The sequence below is a fragment of the Cricetulus griseus genome, chromosome 3 (assembly GCF_003668045.3).
Source record: "Cricetulus griseus strain 17A/GY chromosome 3, alternate assembly CriGri-PICRH-1.0, whole genome shotgun sequence".
Classification (NCBI taxonomy): domain Eukaryota; kingdom Metazoa; phylum Chordata; class Mammalia; order Rodentia; family Cricetidae; genus Cricetulus; species Cricetulus griseus.
The window spans coordinates 123,970,053-123,993,682 of record NC_048596.1 but is presented as its reverse complement, the minus strand read 5'-3'; the positions used below and the strand labels follow the sequence as shown (position 1 = coordinate 123,993,682).

General features: G+C 47.1%; 1 protein-coding gene across 1 annotated transcript in view; it reads right to left on the bottom strand.

Annotated features, from left to right (window-relative positions):
* LOC113834902 (thymosin beta-10-like) overlaps positions 1 to 9,788 on the bottom strand; it is a 32,828-nt gene extending 23,040 nt beyond the window's left edge. Inside the window, exon 1 of the mRNA XM_035441648.1 lies at positions 9,648 to 9,788. Coding sequence (XP_035297539.1) covers positions 9,648 to 9,788 — 141 coding nt within the window. The remainder of the gene's footprint in view (positions 1 to 9,647) is intronic.
* Between the last annotated feature and the right edge of the window lie 13,842 nt (positions 9,789 to 23,630).

Sequence of the window (23,630 nt, the reverse complement as noted above, 5' to 3'; positions counted from 1 at the left end):
TGTGGAAGGGTCTATGCATAGAGAAGGCTGACATCTTTGACTCTTGGCTACTAAATGTATCACCTCATCACCTGCTGTCACTGCAACAGTGAAAATGTCCACGTTATGCACACCACTTAGCAGGATGGTGAGCAGTTGTTCTAGATATGCACACAAAGCTTCTGAACAGGCTATATCTCAGGATCATGTAGAAAAAAATGCAATCTCTAGTAGGGAAAAGAAGGTCAAAGGGACAAGTGAGTACAGGACAAACTATGGATATGTTCATTTACCCCCATGTATCAACTAAAATGTGTCAGGCTACAAGTTAAAGGAGTTCCCTGAGAACTGAGTTTCACTATAAGGAAATGCACCAGGACATAGCAGAGAAAGCCAAGAGGTGTACGCCTGAACTCCCTCATTCCTGGGATGTTTTCTCAAGAATCTCTGGGGATGCCAAGGTTACAAATCTTATACACACTATATTTTCCTACAAATAAAATTTAATTTATAAACTAGACATGTAAGAGATCAACAGCAGCCGGGTGGCGGTGGCACACACCTTTAATCCCAGGAGGCAGAGGCAGACAGATCTCTGTGAGTGTGAAGCCTTCCTGGTCTACAGAGATAGTTCTAGGACAGCCAGAGCTTTATAGATAGAAACTCTGTCTCAAAACGGGGGGAGGAGAGAGGAAGGGAGGGAAGGAATGAGGGAGGGTGGGAGGGAGGGAGGGAGGAAGAGAGAGAGAGAGGGAGAGAGAGAGAGAGACCCAGCAAAAGGATTACAAAAACATACTGTTTGAAATGTTATGTGTCTGTGTTCTCTCTCTAAAAGTCTGTATGCATGGTTGTATGGTGGGGGTGTGTAAGCATTTTTTCATCTGTGCATTTGTGTGTGCGTACAGGCCAGAAGTTGACATTGAATGTCTTCCCTATTCACACTCCACTTTATTGACTGAGGTGGCATCTCTCACTGAACCCAGACCTTGCCAGTCCTGGTGACTTTATCTAGCCAGCTCACCCTAACCCACTGTGGGGATTACAGGCAGTGAGCACACCTGCCTGGCTTTTACACGGGTTCTGGGGATCTGAACTCCAGTTCTTTGCTTGTGCTGCAGGCACTCCATGCACTGAGCCATCCCCCAACCCCCTCAAGACCCGACTGTCCTGTACCCACCCTTCTTGTGATGATATGGGCTGATAATCAGGGAAATACTCACAGCTTCTCCTGGATAGAGTCACAGTGCCAGCATCACTGCTCTTGTGCTTCCAGTCTGTTACTAAGTAGAGTAAGGGTGACTTCAATGCAAACACAGAGTGCCACAGTTAAATACCTTTAATTTTAGTTTTTTGGAAAATTTTATACGTGATTACTGTATTTACACCATTTCTACTTCTCCCTCCCCCCATCCAGCTCCTCCTGTGTCTCCCCTCCCCCTCAACTTCATGACTTCTTCAATTATTATTGTTTCACACACACACACACACACACACACACACACACACACACACACACACACATATACACACACCCTACAGACTCCATTTAGAGTTGCTCAAATGTACATGTGTTTAGGGCTAAGCCATTTGGGATTGGATAAGGAAGCTTATCCCTGGAGAAGACAGACTCTCCTCTCTGAAGCTATTGATTGTCTGTAGCTCCTTAGCCAGGGTGGGACCTTGAGAAATTTTCCCTGCCCACAATTCTGCACAAGTGACTGACAAGTAGATATCATACATACCACAGATCCGCCAAATGGAGGGATGACTCACCTCCAGGGCAGGGTTGAGATGGATGGGGTAGGACTTCACCACCTCACCCAGAACGGCTTGCAACTTCAAGCTTGTGCACACTTTATTTCTGGAATTTTCCATTTAATATTTTGAACAGTTTTTGACTTTGGATAGCTTAATCCATTTTCATGATGGTAAGGGCATTACCGTGGTTGGTTACACAAAGTCAAACTTTAAAATGAAAAAAAAAAGTAAAATAGACTCTAAAAGAAGACATCTGATACCGATAAATAAGATGAAAATTATCTGGTATTTAAGTCTCTATCCACTCCACATTCTCCTTAATGCTGGGCTTCCTAAACGTTTGCCATATACTCAAATCCCAATGAGCTCTTGACCTTTGGGTTTAATGAAATTTATTTAAGAAAATCTGGGCTGCATTGGAGGAGTAAAGGAAGGGAGGAACTGAGGTTTCAGGCCTCAGCTTGGGCCCTGTGGGGTTCTTAAGCACCAGTGGGACTTCTAGGCCACTTTGGGGAAAATCATGAGCTGAACAGATAGACTTGGGGTTCCTATGGGGCTGCCTCCTGAGTCATGTGGGGATGCTCTGTTTCTGCAGGGAGGTTCTAGCAGATGTGGAACTTTGGGGCATGGTAGCTTTGAGGTAAGAGCCCATCATCTGTTGAAATGGCCGCACAAGAACATGCCACACCACTTATCTGAATTTGTAGAGGGTGGGGTGCATGCAGAGACTAGAGGACAAGCACAGTGTTATTCCTTGGGTACCATCCACTTTAGTTTTGAGACAGGGTCTCTCATGTGTCTGAAATTCACCACGTAGGTTAAGCAGGTGAGCCAGTGAGCCCAGAGGTCTGCCTGTCTCCACCCTCCCAATCTCCACCCTCCCAATAAGTTCCCTCCTAAGATCAGTTCCCGTTCTTGCTGCTCACAGCTCACAGCTGTTGTTGGGCCTGGCTACTTCACAGCCCCCATTTGGTCCCCTACTGTTCCCATTCAAATGGCTCTTCTGATAGTTCTTTCCTATTCCCTATTTCCCCGTATATGTTTATAGTCTACGTATGTATGCATCACCTGTTATCAGTGCATATACGTCAATGACCTATCATCACTCTATCTCTCTCTCTACCCATCCATGTATCACATCATCTATCTAATCTTCATAAAACATAGCTTTGTGGAGATATGACTCACATTCTGCAGAAACCATCTGTCTGAAGAGGTTCAGCTATTCAATTGTAACAACCAAAAAGAGGTCCAATTGGGTCTTGGAGACCAGAAGGAGTCAGCTTGAGGAAGAGTTTCATATTTTTATTGTGATAAAATATACGCAACATCTACCATTCTACCCTCTTGTAATCTGCTTACCGGTGACTATGGCTCTGCTCACTGTACCATAGTAAGCACCAGGGGTGGAAGCAAACAAGGTGAGACACAAAGGGTCAAAGCAATGGATCTGGAAGTGTCTAAGCTGATAGACTGGCTTTTACGCTTCTAGTCCTTGTTGGATCAGCTTATGGACCTACCACACATGACAGGGTGTGGCTTCTACACATGACTTCTGGCATGTCTGGATTGATCTACTCCATTCAGTGAGTTGGCACTGTTAATCTCTTGTTTGGATATCATGACGATTTCATGTAACGGTATACAAATTCCTAAATTCCTGTGTTCAATTTGCAAACCATTTAAAACAGGCTATAGACATGCAGAAAACCATGAATCATAACATCAACATTATTGTATCAGAGACGTCTTCCTGAATGAGTACCTCTATACTTTCCCTCCTGACTGTCTGTCTTACACATAGATTTTTTTCTTCTAGAAGAATCCAGAGTACCTCAGTCACTTTCTGGGCCCAGCTGTGCTCTCTGAGCTTCCCAGCCAAGCCACGCTGCCACTGGGAGACATTTCCCAACCTCTGTTGACAGGTGGCTGGCCTGCAGCCATGAGCCCACTCTTGCCCTCAAAGCCAGCCTCCTTCATGGCCATATGCCATCTTAGCTCATTTCCTGAGCTCTGAGCATACTGTAGGGGCTCATGGAACCTCAGACCCAGGCAAAGAAACTGGTCTGGGGATGGAAGGAAAGTCAAGCAGGAAGCTCTTGGACCCTCAGGCAGTTGTTAAAGAGAGGGCAGCACCAAAGGAAAGACAGTTACCAAATGCAAAATGGTAATAATAGCAGGGTACTGGAAAGCCTTTATTGAGATGCAGCAGTCAAACCACATAGTTGTTAAATGACCATAACTCTGTCTTAAATAATCAGGTCAGCTGGTCTCTATTTAGCATAATAGCTGCCTATTAAACTTAAATTAAGTACAGAGTTAAATGTCTCTAGGACACAAAAAACCCCAAACAACTGCCAAGCCCAGAATGAAAGCTCTGGCAGGAATGAGCTCTGAGCTTGTCCCCTGGTCTGGGTAAGCTCTGCAGCCCTGTCCCCCTGCCCAGCTGTCTGTGCTTGGAGAATGCTGTTTTCCAGAACTGGGGTGGGATGAGTACTTCATAGTACTTTTCAATTTTGACCGTATCTCAAAAGTTTCTAGTTTCATACACATGCCTAAATATACTGGAAATACACGTAGAAATATATAGAAGATATATAGAAATGCCTCCAAGAAGCCCTGTGAGACCTCCCTGAGCTCGACTATGCCAGAATGGCTGTGGGTGCAGTGCTCCACTCCATCTGTAGAGTGGCTATGGGTGTGTTGGGACCCAGCCCCCATGGGGTCTCTAAGTGTTGTTTTCCAGCATAACCACAGTTATCTCCTGTTGCCTGACCTCACTCCACTGGGATCAATATCCTGACGTGAACCCTTTGACCTGGGGTTTTTGTAAGTTTGTATATAAGGCTGCTCCACAATAAAGGTGGGAGACATTCTCTCAGAAAAGGACGAGGGGTCTTGTGGTTCGTCAAAAGCTCCAGGCTTTCGCCCAATACTTGGACTTAGTGGCCAAGAGCAGCCACATGGGTGCAGCACTCCATCTGTATGTACTTTCACTCCGTGCCATAGAGAACACCTCATCAGATCACAGGCATGGCCTGCTGCCTCTCAACCTCCTATTGATTCACTCTGTTCCTGCCATTATCAACTGGCCCATCCTTCCTTCCTCCCCAAATTCATTCATCCACAAAATACTGTGTACCTACTATGTGCTAACATTCAGGTAGCAGTGTAGTGGTAGTGAAAGCAGACATTAGGCGCTTAGCTTTTGGTAAAAGAGGAAGCCATTGCTTGGTGTGGGTCTTTCCCAGTAGCCGCCTGTCTCCTGACCCCTCCGTCCCCAGGAATAAAAGGCTCTGTTCGCCTCATCATTCACTTCTATTATGTCCCTGTCCTCCTTCCCCAGGGACCAGCCAAGCGCACCAATGTAGTGATAATCCTCACAGTTCCTTCTGGATACACCCAGCATGAGAATGACCTTTCTGATTTCATGTGTTCCTAGAGATGGTGCTTGGAGTATACTAGGCAAGTACTCCATACCACTGAATCATCTTCTAAATTTTTAGTACTTTGCCTTGGTGACTTCACTGTATTCTGTGGCTAGCAAGTACTGCTAGAGAGTGTCTCCCCAGTGCTCACAACATCCATAGCTTCGCCACAAGCGCCCCTCTGCTTGGATGTACCCTCAGTCCTCTTGACCTGTATGGGGACTCTCATCCACCAAGACTCAGATGTTATCAGCTCTGGTCACCTCCTCAAGGCTTTTCTGAAGCTGCTACTCCAAAACAACAGATCTGGCAGCTCCCTGCCTGACAGGGTCTTATTGTTCAAACCTGTGGAGACTTCTGGCAAAGCCTCCCAGGCCTTAGGGTACTGCTGTGAGACTGTGGCCTCCAATGTCAAGAGTCCTGAAGACCTAGCTTTCCCCCATATCCCAAGCCCTGAGAAGGACTGAGGCACTACCTGGGCTCTCTCCTCTAGGAGAGAGATGAACATCCAAGAGATGAAGGGTAGCTAAGCTAGTAGAGTGCTTTCCCAGAACCGTGTAAACCAGCCATAATCTCCATTCTTGGGAGATCACAAGTTCAAGATCATCCTCAACTCTATATTGAGTTTGAGCTCAGCCTGAGCTACATAAGACCTCGTCTCAAGAAAAAAAAGCTGAAAGAAAACACACACACACACACAGAGAGAGAGAGAGAGAGAGAGAGAGAGAGAGAGAGAGAGAGAGAGAGAGAGAGAGAGCACAAACCAGCATTGGTGGTATACACCTTTAATCCTAGCACTCAGGAGGCAGGTAGATGTCTGAATTTGAGGCCAGAATGGTCTATGAAGCAAATTCCAGGATAGCCATAGCTATTACAGAGGGAAACCCTGTCTTGAAAAACAGAGAGAGAGAGAGAGAGAGAGAGAGAGAGAGAGAGAGAGAGAGAGAGAGAGACTGAGATTCCCTGGATCCATCTGCTTCTCAGTCACAGGCTCAATAGGACTGCTGATTGTTATTTTGTTTGCTTTTTGCTCATCACCTGATACTTCCTCTCCTGGAGAAGACTGGCAAAGCCTAACATCCCTCCAAGTTCAGGATAAACAGCAGATTTCATAGCTTTTCTGTAAGGAGAACTTCAGGAGACATGGCAGGAAGGCATTCTCCAACCCATTAGTCCAGGCTTGACTTCATTCCAAGGAGCCCAGTTGGAACTTATCTCTTGCTTTGGTACCAGGAAATTCTTCCTAGGACTGTAGGACTCGTGGCTCCACGTGAAGGACAACGCTGCTGAGAAGAGCAAGGAACCCTCAGCATCAGTGCACTGCACAATCTAACTTTTGTGCCCCACATTTTAATATTACATTCATTTCATCCATGGAATAAATTGAACACATGCTTTCTTTGTTCATCCATTTATTCACTTGTCCGGGGAGATGTATTTTGTGGAATAAGTTGTGATTTGTGAGAAGTATAATCCATCTTCATGATTGGACAGAAAGGGGGTCACCAAGGCTGATGGAGGCTAGGAGCTTGCTTTGGCCTTCCACCTACTTGGAGAGCTCATTCATGTGGGCAAGTGTTATGGAATATTATTTTAAGATGTGTTGCATCCGTTTTTGCTGTGGAATATTTGTTTAACGATGCAAAGATGTGTTGCCTTCTTTTATGTGGTGTTCGTTTAACTCTGTGAAGCTGTGTTACTTTGCCTGTCTAAAACACCCGATTGGTCTAATAAACAGCTGAATGGCCAATAGCTAGGCAGGAGAGACAACAGAGGGGGCTGGAAGGCAGAGTGAAGAAGTAAAAGGAGAAAAAGAGGGAGGACAGGAGGATGCTAAGGGCCAGCCACACAGCCACTGAGCCAGCTACAGTAACAAGGGAAAAGAGTATATAATAGAAGGCAAAAGGGTAAAAGCCCAGATGCAAAAGATAGACAGCATAGTTTAAGAAAAGCTGGCCAGAAACAAGCCAAGCTAATGCCGGGCATTCATAAGTAAGAGTACGACTATGTGTGTATTTATTTGGGAGCTGAGTGGTGGGCCCCCCAAAGAGTAAAGAGACAAAAGAGTACCAAAAAAATCAACAACAGACAAGTGTCACAGTGCCCACTCAGCTCTGTCAGGTAAATCCCTGGGCTTCACAGCCTTTTCCCCACGCACTCCATTCCAGGCACTCATGTTTACCTCTTTTAACTTAACAATTTAATTAACAAATGGTTGAAATGCAACAGCAGCAGCTGAACTACTTGGTTTCTGTCATGGTTTGGCTATGAAGTACCCCACTTAGAGTCACAGGCATTGTAAGACCGATCCTCAACTGTGAACACTATTCTGGGAGGCTCTAAAAACTCTAGGAGTTGGGTCTTAGGTAGAGAACGTAGGTTAGCAATGTCCCTGGGGTGGTATTCCCCTTCTCTGTTTCCTGACCACCAAGGAACGTACAGGCTCTTCTACCACCAGCTCCTGCCAAGGGCACAGAGACAAGAGACTGATCCTCTGAGACTGTGAACCAAGATATTCTCCTTCAAGCTACTCTGAGGGATGCTGGCACTGTGAAGCAAATGAGACAAGCAACTAATGGAGTGTGGACTACGATGACCCCCTCCCACGAGTGTGCTGCTGGACAGGTTATTTCCGGTGTCTTTGCTGTAGTCCTTCCCCCACTATGCCCCCAGTGTAAATTAGGGAACATAAATGACTCCTCACCGGTGTGGTCATGAGGGTTAGAGCAAATGGAGAAAGAAAGCCAAAGAGCATGGGGACCTGTAATAACATCAGCTCCTTCTGGTAATAAATACTGTCTTCATTTTCCCCTGCTCTATTCCAGAGTCCTTCCTTGACATTTTACCTGAGAATGATGTTCACACATGGCCTGGTCCAAGGATTCTATTTTGGATTACTTTCTGTCCTCTCTTCTTATTCAACTTTATTTTTATTTATAATTTATTATTTAATTAATATCTGAGGGGTGATTATATCCTTTGGGTCAACTCCCTACTCTTTGGTCATTCCTACCCACCCACCCACCCCACCCGGATTCCTGGACAAGCCCCCTGATTGTAAAGCTTAGACCATTTAGCCAATGACTTGCTGGATTTGTCCCATTGGGTGGCCCATGGGCATCTGTACCTCATATTTCTAGCCAAACCCTGTCTCTCCAACAATGTACATTTATCCATTCCCCCCTCCTGGGGGCCTAGTTTGTGGTTTCTTCACTTCTGGACATTGCTTTGAGACATGCGCCAGTTAATTACTATCTGAATTACAATGATAATAGATGATGATGGCTAATACACTGTTTAAGCAAAAAAAGACATGTAGCTACATCTTGCCTGTGAATCTGTAACAGTGGCCACACCCTTTGGGCATGGCTACAGGTACAGACAGATTGACCCATTTAAGGTAGAGGAATGGGGGGTATGGAAGCCTCTTGGGTCTCAGAAAGCATCCTTCAAGCAGGAACACTACGACAGTTGCTTATTGATATCTGTAAGTTCATCCCCAATAAACACCTATTTATCATTCATCTCGGTTTGGCGAACTCATTATACCTCCTTGCCTTCAGAGAGGGGACTGGTGGTTATGACTCAATGAACATCCTGTCAAGTCTGATCATCTGAGTTCAATCCCCAGGATCCACATCAAGGAAGGAGAGAACTGGCTCCTGAAAGTCTCCCTCTCACCGCCACACACATCCCACATCTCATACATGCAAACAAATAAAAGGCCAAGCAGCTCGGTGGGCAAAAGACACCCAGGGCCCATCCTGACTGAAGGTATCCACAGCCCCTATCCAACCAGAGCGATGTCCAGGCCTGGGCTGCTGCCCAGGGCCATGTTTGGGGCCATGGTCCTACCGCAGCCAGGGTTTGTGTTGTTGTCTATGACCTGTTTTGCCACCAAAGCCAAGGGAATGCCCAGGGTCTATGCATCTGATAATGGTATCAGGCCAGAGCTGCTGCCAGGGGCCATGTCTGGGTTCATGTCCCTGCAACAGCCAGGGTTTACATTTTCATGACTTCACGAACCACTGAGAGCTATGCAGATGACCAGGGTCTGGGCTGTCACCTCAAGTCAGGTAGATACCTGAGTGCCCTGCACTACCACAAAGTGCCATGGTAACATCGGGACTGGAGTTGCAGTGGAGGCCCATGTCTGGGTCTGTGGCCCTACCACAGCAAGGGTCTGTGGCTCCTAATACTATGGAAGGCCATGCTGGTGTTAGGGGTCTGGTCCACCACCTACGGCCAAGTTGGTGTCCAATGGACACTTTGCCCTAAGGGCCATGCTGGTCTGTTTTGCCTGTGCTGCCATTTGGGGCCATGGAGACGTCCAAGCCTGGGATGCTGCTGGGACCACGTCTGGGTCTGTGGTCCTACCACAGCTAAGAACTGTGTTGATGTCCTAGGTCCAGGGTACACCAAAAACCACATGGATGCCCAAGGTCTGAACCACTACTTGTGAACTCATTGGTATCTGAGGACCATGCCAGCACCAGGGTTATGCTGATCTGGGTGGCCTGTGCTGCCACATGGGGCCATGGTGTCGTCCAGGCCTGAGCTACTGCTGAAGGCCATGTCTGGGTCCATGTTCCCGAAGCACCTGGGGTCTGTGATGGTGTTCATGGCCCATGTTACAATAGGGAGCCATAGGAACCATGCATGCTAAAATCAGAGGGCCATGATGAGCTGGTCCTGTCCCATCCTTCACTGGCCCTGGGATAGCTGGTCCTGCCCCTCATGGGAGAGCTGGCCCCACCCCTCACCAATGGGCATGGCAGAGCTGGCCCCAGTGACATGGGCCTAGGACAGTTAGCTCTGCCTGAGGGGCAGGGGTGAGTGGTCCCAGTGGCCCAGACCAACCAGCTTAGTCACCACCTAGACCCACATCCTGGGCCTTAGGTTGGCCAACCCTAATATCTGCCCCATCTGTGACCTGCTGGAGTCCTTGAAGGGACTGTTCCTGAGAAACAATAACCGCAGGATCTCTATGACTCAGGGCAATATCAGGATATCCTAAAGGAGTTTCAGTGAGGGTCCAGTGATTAGGGTGTGCCATAGGCCTTGAACCAGACCAATGACTCATTGCAAAGAACATTTTGTGGGTAGGGCTGATTGAACAAAAGGGTATACTATGTGACATATCACAGCACCCAATGCCACTAGGATGAATGAAGAGGTGTTGGAAAGATGGAGGAATGAGGTGGAGGTTTTGTTTTGTTTTTAATTAATTGGTGGGGGTCTTTTTGAGGGGGGGCATGCTGCAGGGGTGAGGGGTGGATATGGAAAGACTGGGAGGTGAGTGGGACTGGGGTGCATGATGTGACACTCCCAAAGAATCAACAAAGAATTATGTTAAAAAATAAATAATTTTTGAAGTTTCCAAACTGGGTGGCAGTGGTACAAGCCTTTAATCCTAGGACTCCAGAGGCAACAGAGACCGGTAGGTCTCTTGAGTTCAAGGCCAGCCTGGGAGTTCCACAACAACCAGGGATACACGGAGAAACCGGGTCTTCAAAAACCAAAATAAAAGAAACATGTTTCCAGGAGTCATTCGCCATTTGGGACAATCCTGTCACCTTCAGCAGTGCCTCTCAGCACCTCTATCGCTTGTAACCAGAGCTGCCCGGCATCATACCCAAAGACGATGCACTCTCAATAGCCCCATGACTACATATAAGTAGACATATTTAGCCTTTACTTCAAAGGGTCATAGATGGTTAATGTTTGAAAACTGTTCAATCAATATGAAGTTACCTCTCACAAGTACAGAATCCATTCACCAAAACCCTCTACTTTATTGTTAAATATTCTCTCGTGGGTGCCTCTTATTCTGCCTTTAGCTGATGGCAAGTGCAGCATCTTTTTTGAGGCTGTTGCTTTTCTTTTTGGCTGGTCGTCTGAGCTCAGACGCTTCCACCTCAGCTCCCTGTGCGCTGGGATCACTGTGCAGCTCTGCCAGCCAGGAGATGGGTTGGTAGGTTGTCCTAACTATCTGTTTCACTTGGGGACTGTCGATCGGGCATGCATTTGTCTATGAAGACAAGAGGTGGAGCAGGTAAAGATGACTGTCACCGGACTGTGTTCTTGGTCATCACTGTCCCCACCCTTGCATGGATAGCCTCTACAGGGCACAAATGAGTAACAAGCCCCCTTCTGTTTAACAGGAATGTAATAAAAAGAACCGAGATGGGCCAGTCTTTTTAAAGGACTCTCTGTGCTAGAGTTCTTGGAAACTAGCTTCTCCTATTAGGTCTTTTTAAAGAGAGGACAGAGGTGCTGAAAAGGCAAGCATGAGTGCCAGCTCTATTCTCCTCATTCCTTGCCTGGCCCCTGGCAGCCGCAGCTACCACCCCACAACCTGGTCCCAAGTGAAGTGAACAGCGTAACCACAACTTTGACTCCCTAGACCAGGGATGGATCTCTCATTCAGTCATTCCACAACCCTCTATGGGTGTCAACTACTCAACACTCACCAGGATAAGGCCAAAACACAGTCCATGACATCTAGGAGCCAGTAGGAGCTGGCAGAAGAGAGAAATGTGTGCTGACTCTGTCTGGGCTGAGGACCTATCAGCTTCTATAAACACAGAGTACCAGGGGTGGAACATATTTTTTTTTTTTGCTCTCATTTTTAAAAGCATCAAACAAGGAGAAATTTTTTTAAAGACTGAAAGAGCATTGTCGAACAATTGGTGACCAAAAAAGTGCTACTTCCCCTGCAGTGACCACAAAACTTGACAAAGCTCCGTGGCAGCAGCATCTTGAGACTCAGTCAAACCACCTTGTCTGGTCCACCCAGGAACTGAGGCTGCTCCGAAGCCCTGGGCTCGTCAGGCAATGAGTGAACCGGAGGTCTGGGGCTCTGCTGAGTTTGACTACAATGAGATTTGACATGCCAAAGTCTGAGACAAATTTGGAGAAGGGAAACCTCCCCTCAGGCTCCTCCCAGGCCACGATACAGAGCATCAGAAACACATGTTTTCATCCGAGCCTCCAAGAAGCAGAAAGTGAGATGGGCAGAAGTCCCAAAATCAGCAACAGGGATGGGGAAAGGTTCCAGGTGTTACAGGATAAGGACATATGAGTTAACAACAGCTTTTCACTTGTGGTCTAAAAGCAATAATGAGTACAGTCCAAAGTGAACTAATAGAACCAGGGACAAAACTGTTAAAAGGAAAGGCAAGCCCCACACTTGCTTTTCAGAGTGAGGAGGCAAGCTTCCAAAGGTACCCACTTCAGGCCTTGATGGTGAACAGAAAGAGCCTTTGGAAGGCACAGCTTGCTGAACACCTAGGAGCCCATCAGAGGTCAACAAGAAATTATATACGCTTATCAGGGTGGGCGGAGTGTGGATTATTTATATCGTAACCCAGCCTAACGTGTTCAGCCATCTCCACCTCTGCTACCTTCCACAGCACATGTCTCATTAGAGTCATTTGCACACTATGAAATGACGCATGCTCTGTTAAGAAAAATTCTTAGCCCAAAACTCTTAGTTAAATTTTGTCCCAAATATTCCATTTTGGGTGGTTTTTCTCTTCCCCCTCCTCTTCTTCCTCCTCCTCCTTCTTTTTAAAGTTACTTTAACAGAAGCAATTTTTAACTGAAGCCACAATTTCTAATTTTTGCTAGAGAGTTATTGACTAATTTGTGAGTCAAAAAGCTGGTTTCAGCCAGTTCCTGCCGAAGTGGAATGTGCCGTCCCCATCTTTCTGCAAATTACAAACACAGGGCCGTTGTCCATCGTAAACTCCTGGCTCGAGAAATCCCACTTTTCATCATAAATTCTGAGAGAAAAAGCTCGCCTGGGTGTCTCCTTCACTTCAGCCTGTGTTCCCAGACAACTCTCAAGCAACCCGGCCTATGTACGTCTCCCCAAAGGCTAACACTGCAGACCTGCCAACAGCTGCAAGTTATAAATAGGACAGCTTGGGACCGTAGGAGGGGAGGGTCAAGAAGCAAAATCTAATAAGTATTCAGATGCAATGGCCAAGAAAGCTCTCCAGAGGGAAGAAGAAGACAAACACTGGTGGAGTGCCGCAAACCGAAAAACAGTCCGTAGAACATCACGGAGAACCCTGTGACCACTGGAACCTCCTCAGCTGAGGGAAACTGAGGAAGCCCTTCACCCCAGGAACATTATCTGGGAATGTCAGCTCCTCTGGATTAGATTTTTTTTCAAATATATCGTTTGAGAACTTCATGCATGAATATGTTATGATCAAACCCACCCCACCCCCTCCCTCCCCACCACTGTTTTTCCCTCTAGTTTCATGTACTGTTTTTTTTTTAAGCCTACCAGGTGCATTTAGTGCTATCAGCATGTACAGGTGTAGAACCATCCACTGGAACATGGGCAGCCTATCAGGAGCCCCCGTCCAAAGAAAACTGGCGATCCCTCCCTCTGTAGCCATCCATTTCCAAGAGTTCCTCGGCTGGGGTGTGCCCCTATCCATGCCCTAGCTTTGGCTGGCTTGATCTTGTACAGATCTTACTATGCCACTGTTGTGCCTTTGAAAACAAAAACCAGCTCAGTCATTCACATCCAGTGGCTGGTCTGGGGAAAACAAGTAGGCAGCCTGGGTCACGGGGGCCGTGGCTTTCACTAAACATGCTGCATGTGCCCCGGGAGAAGATGCCTCTACTGTGCCGCATCCCCCAAGTATACCCTCTACTCTGACTCTGTCACCCCCTTCTCCAGAGTGTCACTGTACTGGCCCGCTGCAGGCTTTCCCGCTGCTGGCCTTCTCTGCCCAGCCTGGCATGTGCTTCCTTCCTCAGCCCTCACTGTGCTGCGCTACAGTTCCTTACCTAACCCAGCAGTTCTCAACCTGTGGGTCTCGACACCTTGGGGTTGCATATCAGATATTTACAATTCACAACATTAGCAAAATTACAGTAATGAAGTAGTTATGAAGTTGTGATTATGTGGAACTGTATTAAGGGGTCGCAGCATTAGGAAGGTTGAGAACCGCTGACCTAGCCTATGCACACTGCTATACCAAAACACCGTCCACCAAGGGACTTAAAAGACCACAGAAATGTACTGGTCACTGTTCTGAAGGCTTGGAAGCCCCAGATCAAGGCACCTGCAGAGTGGATGCCTGTGGAAGGCATCCTTGTTCCTAACCGTTATGTTCTTCATATCCCCTCCTTTGGAAGGAGGAGCAAGGAACCTCTTTGGAGACCCTGTAGAGGCACTGATCCCATTCGTTTCCGGTTCTATCCTAATGACACAGTCACCACCCACGTACCTAACTCTGTCACTTTAGGAATTGTTTGTTTGTTTGTTTTCTTCCCCACCGGCCCTAGGAATTAGTTTTAACGTGTGAATTTGGTTAGTTCACAAATATTCAGTCTACAGCACCACCTGAAAACTGTCTTTAAGTTATTCTCTGTCAATATTCTACACCCAGCACCTACAGTGTCGCCTGGCCAGTTGATGTTTGTGGATGAATGGATTGCTCCCTCAGGGAGTAACATACAATTTAGAGGAGCCCCACTTAGGGGACCTTCTTTTCTATATACATTCATAATTTATGACTTCTTTGTTTAGCCATGATGTCAGATGTTCCTTCTAGAAGTATCTTCAGCTTGGGAATTATGAGTAAGCTGTTCTTTTGTAAAACAGCTGGGCTGCAGAGGGCAAGATGAGAAGCTGCAGGAGGAAATCTGCTTCGTCCTACTCACGTTGGCTTTTCATTTTGTTGTTTTAGTTTGGTTTGGTTTTTCTGGGTTTGGGGAGGTTATTTGGGGACTTTTTGAGACAGGGTCTAATGCAGCCCAGGCAGGCTTTAAACTTTATGTAGCTGAAGTTGGACTTGAACTCTGATCTTCTGGCATCTGCCTCTTATGTGCCGGGATTATAGGCCTGTGTCACCATGCACATCTCACCTTAATTTTTCAACGTTCTGATTTATGGCAAGCAGGAAAATGTGCGCGATCGTAAACTCATCCACTCATGGGAACTACCTCCTGTGGGACTTGGCTTCCTGGAACCTAAGATCTTCCCTAGGCCCACGGAAAGTGGTTCTGCCCTCTGTCCATTTACCACTATCAGACTCACTCTCAGAGCTGGGCTAGGAGCGTTTCTACCCACCAATTCCACCCCACCTTCACTTACCTACCCTGTGTGAAGTGCCTCTGTGCATGGCTGACTCACACCCTTGGAGGCACTCAACTTCTACAATAACTGAAATAATCATTGTCCTCCTTGCTTCCTCCCTCTCCAAGGCCATTGCAGCCTGCAGTGAGAGGCAAAGGGAAGGGGCAAGGCTGAATGTGTCTGCCCCAGGAGGCCCCAAACCAGAGGCACAAGATGGTAATGAGCTCCCTCTCCATGTTGTCCTTCAGTCCTTCAAATCACAGTTCACAGATCATTGTTACATCACAATCCCGGGTCACATGCATATTGCAATGGTCGACTTAAAATGTCATGAGGGCCCTGAAAAGCAGAACTGAGGATTCCCTGAAAAATAAGACCATCTAATTAGGGATGGAAATCTCAACCTGTGCCCAAGAGTTTCTGCTGTCCTCCTTGCTGGCCTGACCAGAGGATTTCAGCCTTGCCTGGCCAGTCCCTAATATGGCATAAGTCAATTTCTTACAGTAAATGTGTGTGCAAGTGATTGCATATAAGTGTATGTGTGTCCTACCAGTTTTGTTCTCTGGTGTTCCCTGACTGGCACACATACAACTAGCAAAAGTTGTTCAGGGTGGGGCTGGAGAGAAGGCTCAGCAGTTAAGAGCACTGGCAGATCTTCCAGAGGACCCAGGTTCAATTCTCAGCACCCACAATACAGCTCACAACTGTCTGTAATTCCAGTGACAGGGGGTCCGACCCCCTCACACAGACCTTCATGTAGGCAAGACACTGATGTACGTGAAATGAATAAATGTTTTTAAAAAGTTGTTAAAGGCAATACTTACCATTCTTGTTTGTATTGCTCCTGTATGCTAAGCAACCCCGATTCAATTTGATATCCTACCAAAGGGTCATGAGCCACAGTTTCAAAACTATGTAATGGCCACTACAATTGCCATGCACATGCCACTGGAAGATCTGCTTCCAAAGCAAGCAGGCTGGTGCTTGTTTCAGTTATTATTAATGTTTCATTCCTCCAAGGGTGTGCAGTCAGTCAAGCACTGGGTCAAGCCTCACATGTGGTAAACCAAAGAGGAGCAGCAGTGGATGGGACATACATCAATGTTCCCAGCCTGGCCCTGAGGTCCAGGCTCACTGTGATAAATGGACAACTGTGTATGGACACCCTTCTAGGAGGAATTCTTCAGAGGAAAAGGCATCCAGACTGTGGCTCATGCCCCACCCTGTAGCATTGAGCAAGCCATCCAGGCCAGCCCTAGATGAACTTGAAGAGACAGCATCAATGGAAAGGAGGGGGAGGCTGCAGGGATCCATGTCAGGATTCCCTAAGAGACATGCAGAGGAAGGTGGGTACGTTGATGAGCTCCCTGGAGAACAGAGCAGCAGAGGACAGGCTGTTCCTCTCCAGGCGAGAATAAGCCAAGAAAATCCTTGGCAGAAACACAGCTAAAGACAGCAACACAGAGCCACAGGACAAGATCTTAGCAGTGGGAACAAAGTGGTTCTCGGTGGCTTCCCATAGAAACAGGATTTCACCTGCCCGGCTGGGCAGTCCGTGCAAGAAGCTCACTGACTATGTGTGCCCAGTTTGAAGGGCATATGTTCTAATGGGGAAAAGAATTCTAAGACTTCTCATATATCCTGAATCAATGATGCTTGAAAATACAAAACAACAAAACTCTAAGTTTCTGCAACAATAAAAGACCTACAGCAGCCAGCAGGCTCCATCTCAATGATGTGTAATTCACTTCTTGGTTTATTGGGAAGGTACTTAACACGGAGAAATTAGGTCTTTACAAAGGTGATAAGCAGGCTTGCTGAGTGGCTTGTGACCTGAGATCTGAGCAACAATTCCCAGATAAGGAGCTGCTCATGATGGAGGCGCCAGCTAACAAGAAAGCCACTGTTTCCGATGCTGATACAAGACACCCTGTAGTCTACTCTGAGACCTCACCTCCTTAGAATGGAACTTCTGCTGTGATGGTCATAGGCAAACCCAATGCTCCCACAATCCTGTAGGCATGGCCCTGCCTCATGCTGTCCACTCACTTCATCCAAATCCCATGAGGTAGATCTGCCTGGGGGAAGCCAGGCCACAGGCCAGAGCCAAGCTGTGAGGGACTGTGGGAAATGGAGCCTGCCACTCAGAAGCCCCTGTGGGGGAACACAGCAGGTCCCTCAGTGGGATCCATCTCAGACAACTTGCCAGGGATATAACTGGAAACACTCAGAAGCAAGCAAACAAACAAAATCCAGGGTCTTGAATATCACAAGAACATGAGGACTTGGGGAAGATCTGCTAGTCATAGGAGAAATTCTGTCAGACATAAGCTCTGCATGGAGCATGGTGGGTGCCACTCACATGGCTGACACAGAGCTTCGATGTGTAACAGGAGGAAGTACATGTGGAGTCAAGGAAGTAAGACAACGTCTCCTCTCTCTCCTGCTGCCCGCACCCAGATTCAGAAACACGGAGTCAAGAAATACTGGTGCTCTGGAGCCATGGGGTGCTGACTTTCAGGGTGACAAAAATACTTTCTTTTTACCCTTGAATCCTCCTCATAACCACTGACGTCAGAGCCCAGGGCACTGGCTCTGCAGCCAATTCGTCTGTGTTGGAGCCTCAGCCTCACTACTGATAGCTGTGAGCTTTGGACAAAGTGTTCGACTCCCTGTGCTTTTGTTTCATTTTCGGAGGGGGGGAAGGGAAATGGAATGCATAGAAAAGAGAATCACAACTAGTTTCATTTATGAGCTAATATATACAAATCTGTTAACCTGGCGCCCCGCTTATAGGAACACTCGGGCCCCCACCCCCACCCCCAAAGTCAAAGCTCCGGGAAGCAGAGATGGGTTCCAGCACTTCCACATATTAATGAGCTCATGGAGCAGATGGATACTTGCCCATTCCCCAGGACAGTGCCTGCTCTACTGCCAAAAGCACCTGAAATTCTAAAGTAACCATCACAATAGTATTTTCCTCTCTTTCTTTTCTCTTATTTATTTATTTATTTATTTATTTATTTATTTTTGTTAACAAAAGAATGAACAGGTTCTAAGGAGACCATATGTTGCCTGAGATCACACAACTAGAAAATTCTGGATCCAAACTTGAATTTTGCCTTTTTTCACTAAGGAATATCATGTTACGTCTACTCCATCACTCCCTGCCTGAAACAACCCTGAGAAGCTATGTTTGGAGATGCATATGGAACTGAAAGGGGGAGCCATTCCTGTGCTCCTTCCAGCCCTTGCCTGCCTGACCATGAACAGACATGCTTCCACATTTCAATGATGCCCTCTCTGCCCTTTGACAGACAGGCTCCCATTCTCCAAGTGACAGTTTCCACAGGGTCCAGGGACCACAGTTTGTCATTGTAAGTGATCTCAGGGGCAGAGAAAGGAGCTACAGGACAACTCAAGGCACAGTCAGGGCCAAAGTGTCTGTCAGGTTAGCCATTCCCACTGTGATCCACGTACCACACACACCATCAAATGGCACAGCACCCTCATAGGCCTGCCACACAGATACACCAACAGCCTGAAGAAAGGATACCATCATCTGTAGTGGCATCTTGCTTTGCCAGTGAACTTGCAGTGGTGGCCATACCCTAGGGGCGTGGCTTCAGGTGCAGATGTGACCCCTTGTAAGGAAGAGGAGGGATTGGCTCGCTCTCTTGGGTAGTGGTCAGAGCATCAGAAGGGCAGAGACTGTGTCTTCAGGAGCAGGAAGACCCAGACAGTTATTTATTGTTTGTGTAGGTGCTTCCCTAATAAATACCTGTTTATCAATTATCTTGGGTCTTGAGGACTCATTTAAACCTTGCCTTCAATCAACCCCATCCAAGACCAAAAAAAAAAAATTTTAGATGCCATGTGTGCCTTCTCTCTCCCTGTACTGGAAAACTGCCTTTCTCAAAAGGGGAGCTCAGCAATGCCTGTGAGCCAGAGGACTCAACATAGGCTCTGTAGAGGAAGACAAGCAAGTGGGCTTTTGGTTGAACTTGAAACTGAAGCATTGAATTGGCTAGATTTTTCCTAACTGCAAGGCTCCTGAGACCTGCAAAACCAGGCAGCCTTTACAAGTTCAGCCACGTGACAGGAGAGATATGGGACAGCATGGCTGGCAGGAGTGCCCAATGGGCTGACAGTATTAGTCCTCTTTTAATTTCTTTGTTGTCCTGATTTTCTACGAGCACGCATTCCTTTTATAAACAAGAAAGGTTAAGATTCACACTGACTACTCAGGCTTTTACAGAAAGGAGAAGCTCGCCGTTTAAGGAAAAACCGGAGGAGACTGTGGTTTTTCATCTAAAGACACTTGGACTTATCATTGCATATCTGAAGCAGTGTCCTTTGCAACTGCCAACTCCATAAACATGTTGGCTACAAATCACATTAATAATGCCTGAAGGAAAAGACAGCTTTCATGTGTGATCCTGCAGATGCCACAAGTGCCATTGATTTCCAGCTTTGGGGGAGATTTAAAAGAGAGATTCCTATTCCAAATGAGGACAGCACACCTACCCTTATACAAGGAGGCAAAGTCAGCTGCTGCCTGTTGCTGACTCCTGAGGAGCAGTCTCAGTGACCTCTCCAGGCCCCCTGCCTACTGCACTGGTTTTTCCTACTCGGTACTACATCTAGTTGAGAAACAATAGCCCATAACTAGTGTCATCCATAAATCATGTAGAGCTGATTCAAACACATAAGCTTATGATCTCAGCAGCCTCCTGGATCATCACAGATGCACTGTCCTAAAAAGGCAAGCTTGGGGTTCTGGGGCAGCAGAGGATGGGTAAAGGCGGTGGGATGCAGGTTTTAAAAGACACTTTATCCCAGAGAACCACAGTGGAGCCAGCCAGTGTGCCCAGCACTAGAGACAAGTCCGAAGCCAGTGGTCTTGGGAATACTGCTCTCTGGAGTCGATTAAGGTCATCCTGACTCCTTGGCAGTACCCAAGCTTCTACTCAAGGAAGCCAAGGGATCTTTTCTTTGTCAGCACTCAGGAGACAAGAGCCTGGAGCCAAGCCCCAAAGCTATCAGCAACCAGTTCTTAGCCAAAGGTTGGCCACCTTCCAAGGCTAGGTCCAGGGACAGGTGGCTGTGAGCACAGCCTCTCACAAAGCTTCATCTCCACGGGCATCAGCTTTTCAACATCCCCAAGCAGGGATTTCCCCAGAGGCCACACAGTCCAAGCGACCCCTGGTTTCAAAGGCTACAGGGAGAGGGTGGCATAACTCTTTCCTTTGTGTGTTTTTTTCCCCCGTAAGTTGGTAGGATCATCCACAGCCATGGAGCTAAGGGGCAGATGGGTTGTCCCTGAGCTGTAAAGTGATGAATCTGCTAGCCAGCAATGCAGTGTTTCTATGTGTTCTCAGCACACAGACTTCCCTAAGAGACCAACATGGACTAACAACCTTAAGCAGTAGTCAGGCGATCAAGCAGGTTCCTCCACAAGTACAACGAGTCTCCCCCATGTCAGCTCCTGACACTGCCACATCCCCTCCTGCAACTACCCAGTGTTCCCAGTCCCTTGTGTCTATGCCTTTTCATGGACCTGCACATCCTGCTCTTTGCAACATCCTTCTAGAACCTATGCGATTTTTCTGAACTTCTCTTTGTCCACCCAAATCGCATTTTACTGGGTCCTCTGCAAGCTCTCTAGTGGCCTAACGCTGTTGCCGATGTCTGCTATGAGCACCTTGGGCTATGACATCTGTCTTCTCAATGCTGCCTCCGAAGCGCCAGCCCAGCCCAAGCAGACTGTGACTAAATGACAGAGTGAAGAAGCCCCAACCTTGTAAACATGTCTCTTTCCTTTAATACCACTTGTGGTGAGTGTTCTGAAACCACCCTGACTGCATCTGGATAGTTCTTCAAACCCTGGTTCTCTCTCTACCCTTCTTTTAACTCTCTGTTTTCACACCCAATACCCCAGCCATCAATCAAAGAGGACACAACCATTGTGACCTCTGGTTCATTGCAAACCCTATTGGCTCCGATAAAAAAGAAAGCTAACGTTTTTACATAAAGCTGAGAGTACAGTGTGGTGTGGCTTCCTGATGGGCACAAGGACTTCAGGGAAATGCTCCTTATGCTCACAGATGACATCCTAGCAATGGTCTGTGGTCCTCTTTATGGAGTCACAAAGATGATGGTTTACGGTCAGGCTGGCTGACATCTTCATCATCCAGTTCCCTCCGTGAGTCCTTTCTCAGGAGGCTCTGAGTAATATTCGGCAGCATCCAAAAAGGTTGACTGAGTGCCTGCTTTGAGCAGGGACCTGGCGAATGAGACTTCTCTCCAAAGCTTTCAGATTTGCTAAAAATATTCTCTATTTCACAAACAGTCAGGATTTAAAAAAAAAAATAGATTTTGTTCCAGTCTTCCCACTGGGGCCCACTGGGTGAAAATGTATCTGGAGCTGCTGCCTAGGGAATAAAACCTTCCTTCAAGGGCCTTGCAGATCTCCTGAAAGGTTTTGTCTCCAGCTGGCTCAGCAGTGCTTACTCATTAAATGCAGCACACAAACTCTGTCTCTCAGCAGCTCGGCTTCAGGGCACGCTGCAATCCATCACCCCTAAGAACCTGTCCAAGCCCAGAACCTGAGGCTGGAGGGAGTACACATGCCCACTAGTCTTTCTCCCTCCCTATAGAGATCTCCCAGCCATGGGAACAGCACAGTTTGTTAGCCCTTCTGAGCCTCAGCATCTTTGTGAGCAAATCCCCTACTGGGATGTACTGAGAATATTAAAGATAAGGCACCTGAATGCGTTCAGGAAAGACTCCTTGAGCACATTTCTACCAACCATGAATGAACTGCATTAGATAGGTAGAATGCCACATGGATGTGACAGGAGAGATGGGAGGGAAAGAAATGGACAGGTGAGAAACATATGGACTTGCCCAGGTTGGTGGCATCAAAGTTCTTGACTTTGTTGTATAGTGCATAGCATCAGGTGTCAAAACAGTAAGACAACAGGTTCCCTGAAGGGGACACTGAAAACACAGATTCCTGAACCCGGACAGATTGTATGAGTCTATGGATCTGCAGGCCCAATAATATGCATGTCTGTGTGTATTTGTGTACTGTGCATGCATTATGTATGCCTGTTTGCATGTGCTTAGGCACACGTGTGTGTACATGCATATGTGACTTCCCAATTGCTCCTGCTTTATTTAGAGAGGCAGGTTCTCTCACTAGAACCCAGAGCATACCAATACAGCTAGTCTTACTCTGTAGCTCCAGAGAACCCTTGTCTCTGCCTCCCAAGCATTGAGATTAGAGGCAGGCTATCAAACCGATTTTAGGAAGTGCTGGATATCCCACCCAGCACTTTATGCATGCTAAGCATTCTAATGCCTGAGCTGCATCCCAGCCTAGATTACATAGCATCTTCAAAGTCCTGGTCTACAGGCAGTCCCTCAGGTTGCACTGCTGCACGAGTGGGGAGTCTCAGAGGCTAGAATAAGGTCCTGCCCCTGTTCCATTTACTGGTGTGGCCATGGCCCTGGCCACCATGTAGGCACAAGGTAGGCACGGTTGACTGAGTCAAAGTTGAGTAGAGTGCTTGTGGCACCAATCCCTGCAGTATCCAGCACAGAGAAGGCGACATGACAGGACTGACAGGAAACAGAGGTAGGTGGCTTCCATGCCACAGGCTCAGAAGAGAAGTGTGGTCTGGCTGATGACCCCAGAGTCCCAGTGCTCAAGGATCATCCAAGAAGGAGAAAAAACAATAAAGAGATTCCCTGTGAAGACCTTAAAGGAAGATGTTGTGAGGAATAGAGCAGGCAGTCTGGGAAGGCAGAGAACCAAAAGAGCCTATCTAGAGAGGACAGTAGGGTCAAAGGGTACATAGCTGAAGGGGTTGGGATCAGAGTTGATAACCCATACACATCTTGGGCTAGTCAGCCATATGCTTATGAAAAAATAATAATTTCACCCTACAGTGTGCTATGTATGCAGCAAGAATGTTCTAGAGGTTAGGTATATGGCATGCACTTCCATCTTCAGATATATTCAGCTGACAAGAGTTTTCTGTTGTAAGTCAAAGAGCTTCTGTATGTTCAAATATACATAGACAGAGGCTGGGATGGAGTTACAAGCCTACAATCCCAGCACTTGGGAGATGGTGGCAGGGCTCCAAGAGGATCAAGAATGCTTACCTGGATTCAATTGCCAGCACCGTGTAAGCTAATCATGGTGGAGTACACATGTAACCCCAGCATAGGGACACAGAGGCAGGGAGATGATCAAGTCTGACATTGTCTTCAGCTACATAGTGAGTTCAAGGCCACACTGAACTCCATGAGATTGTCTCAAAACACGCATACACACATACACATACAAAGAA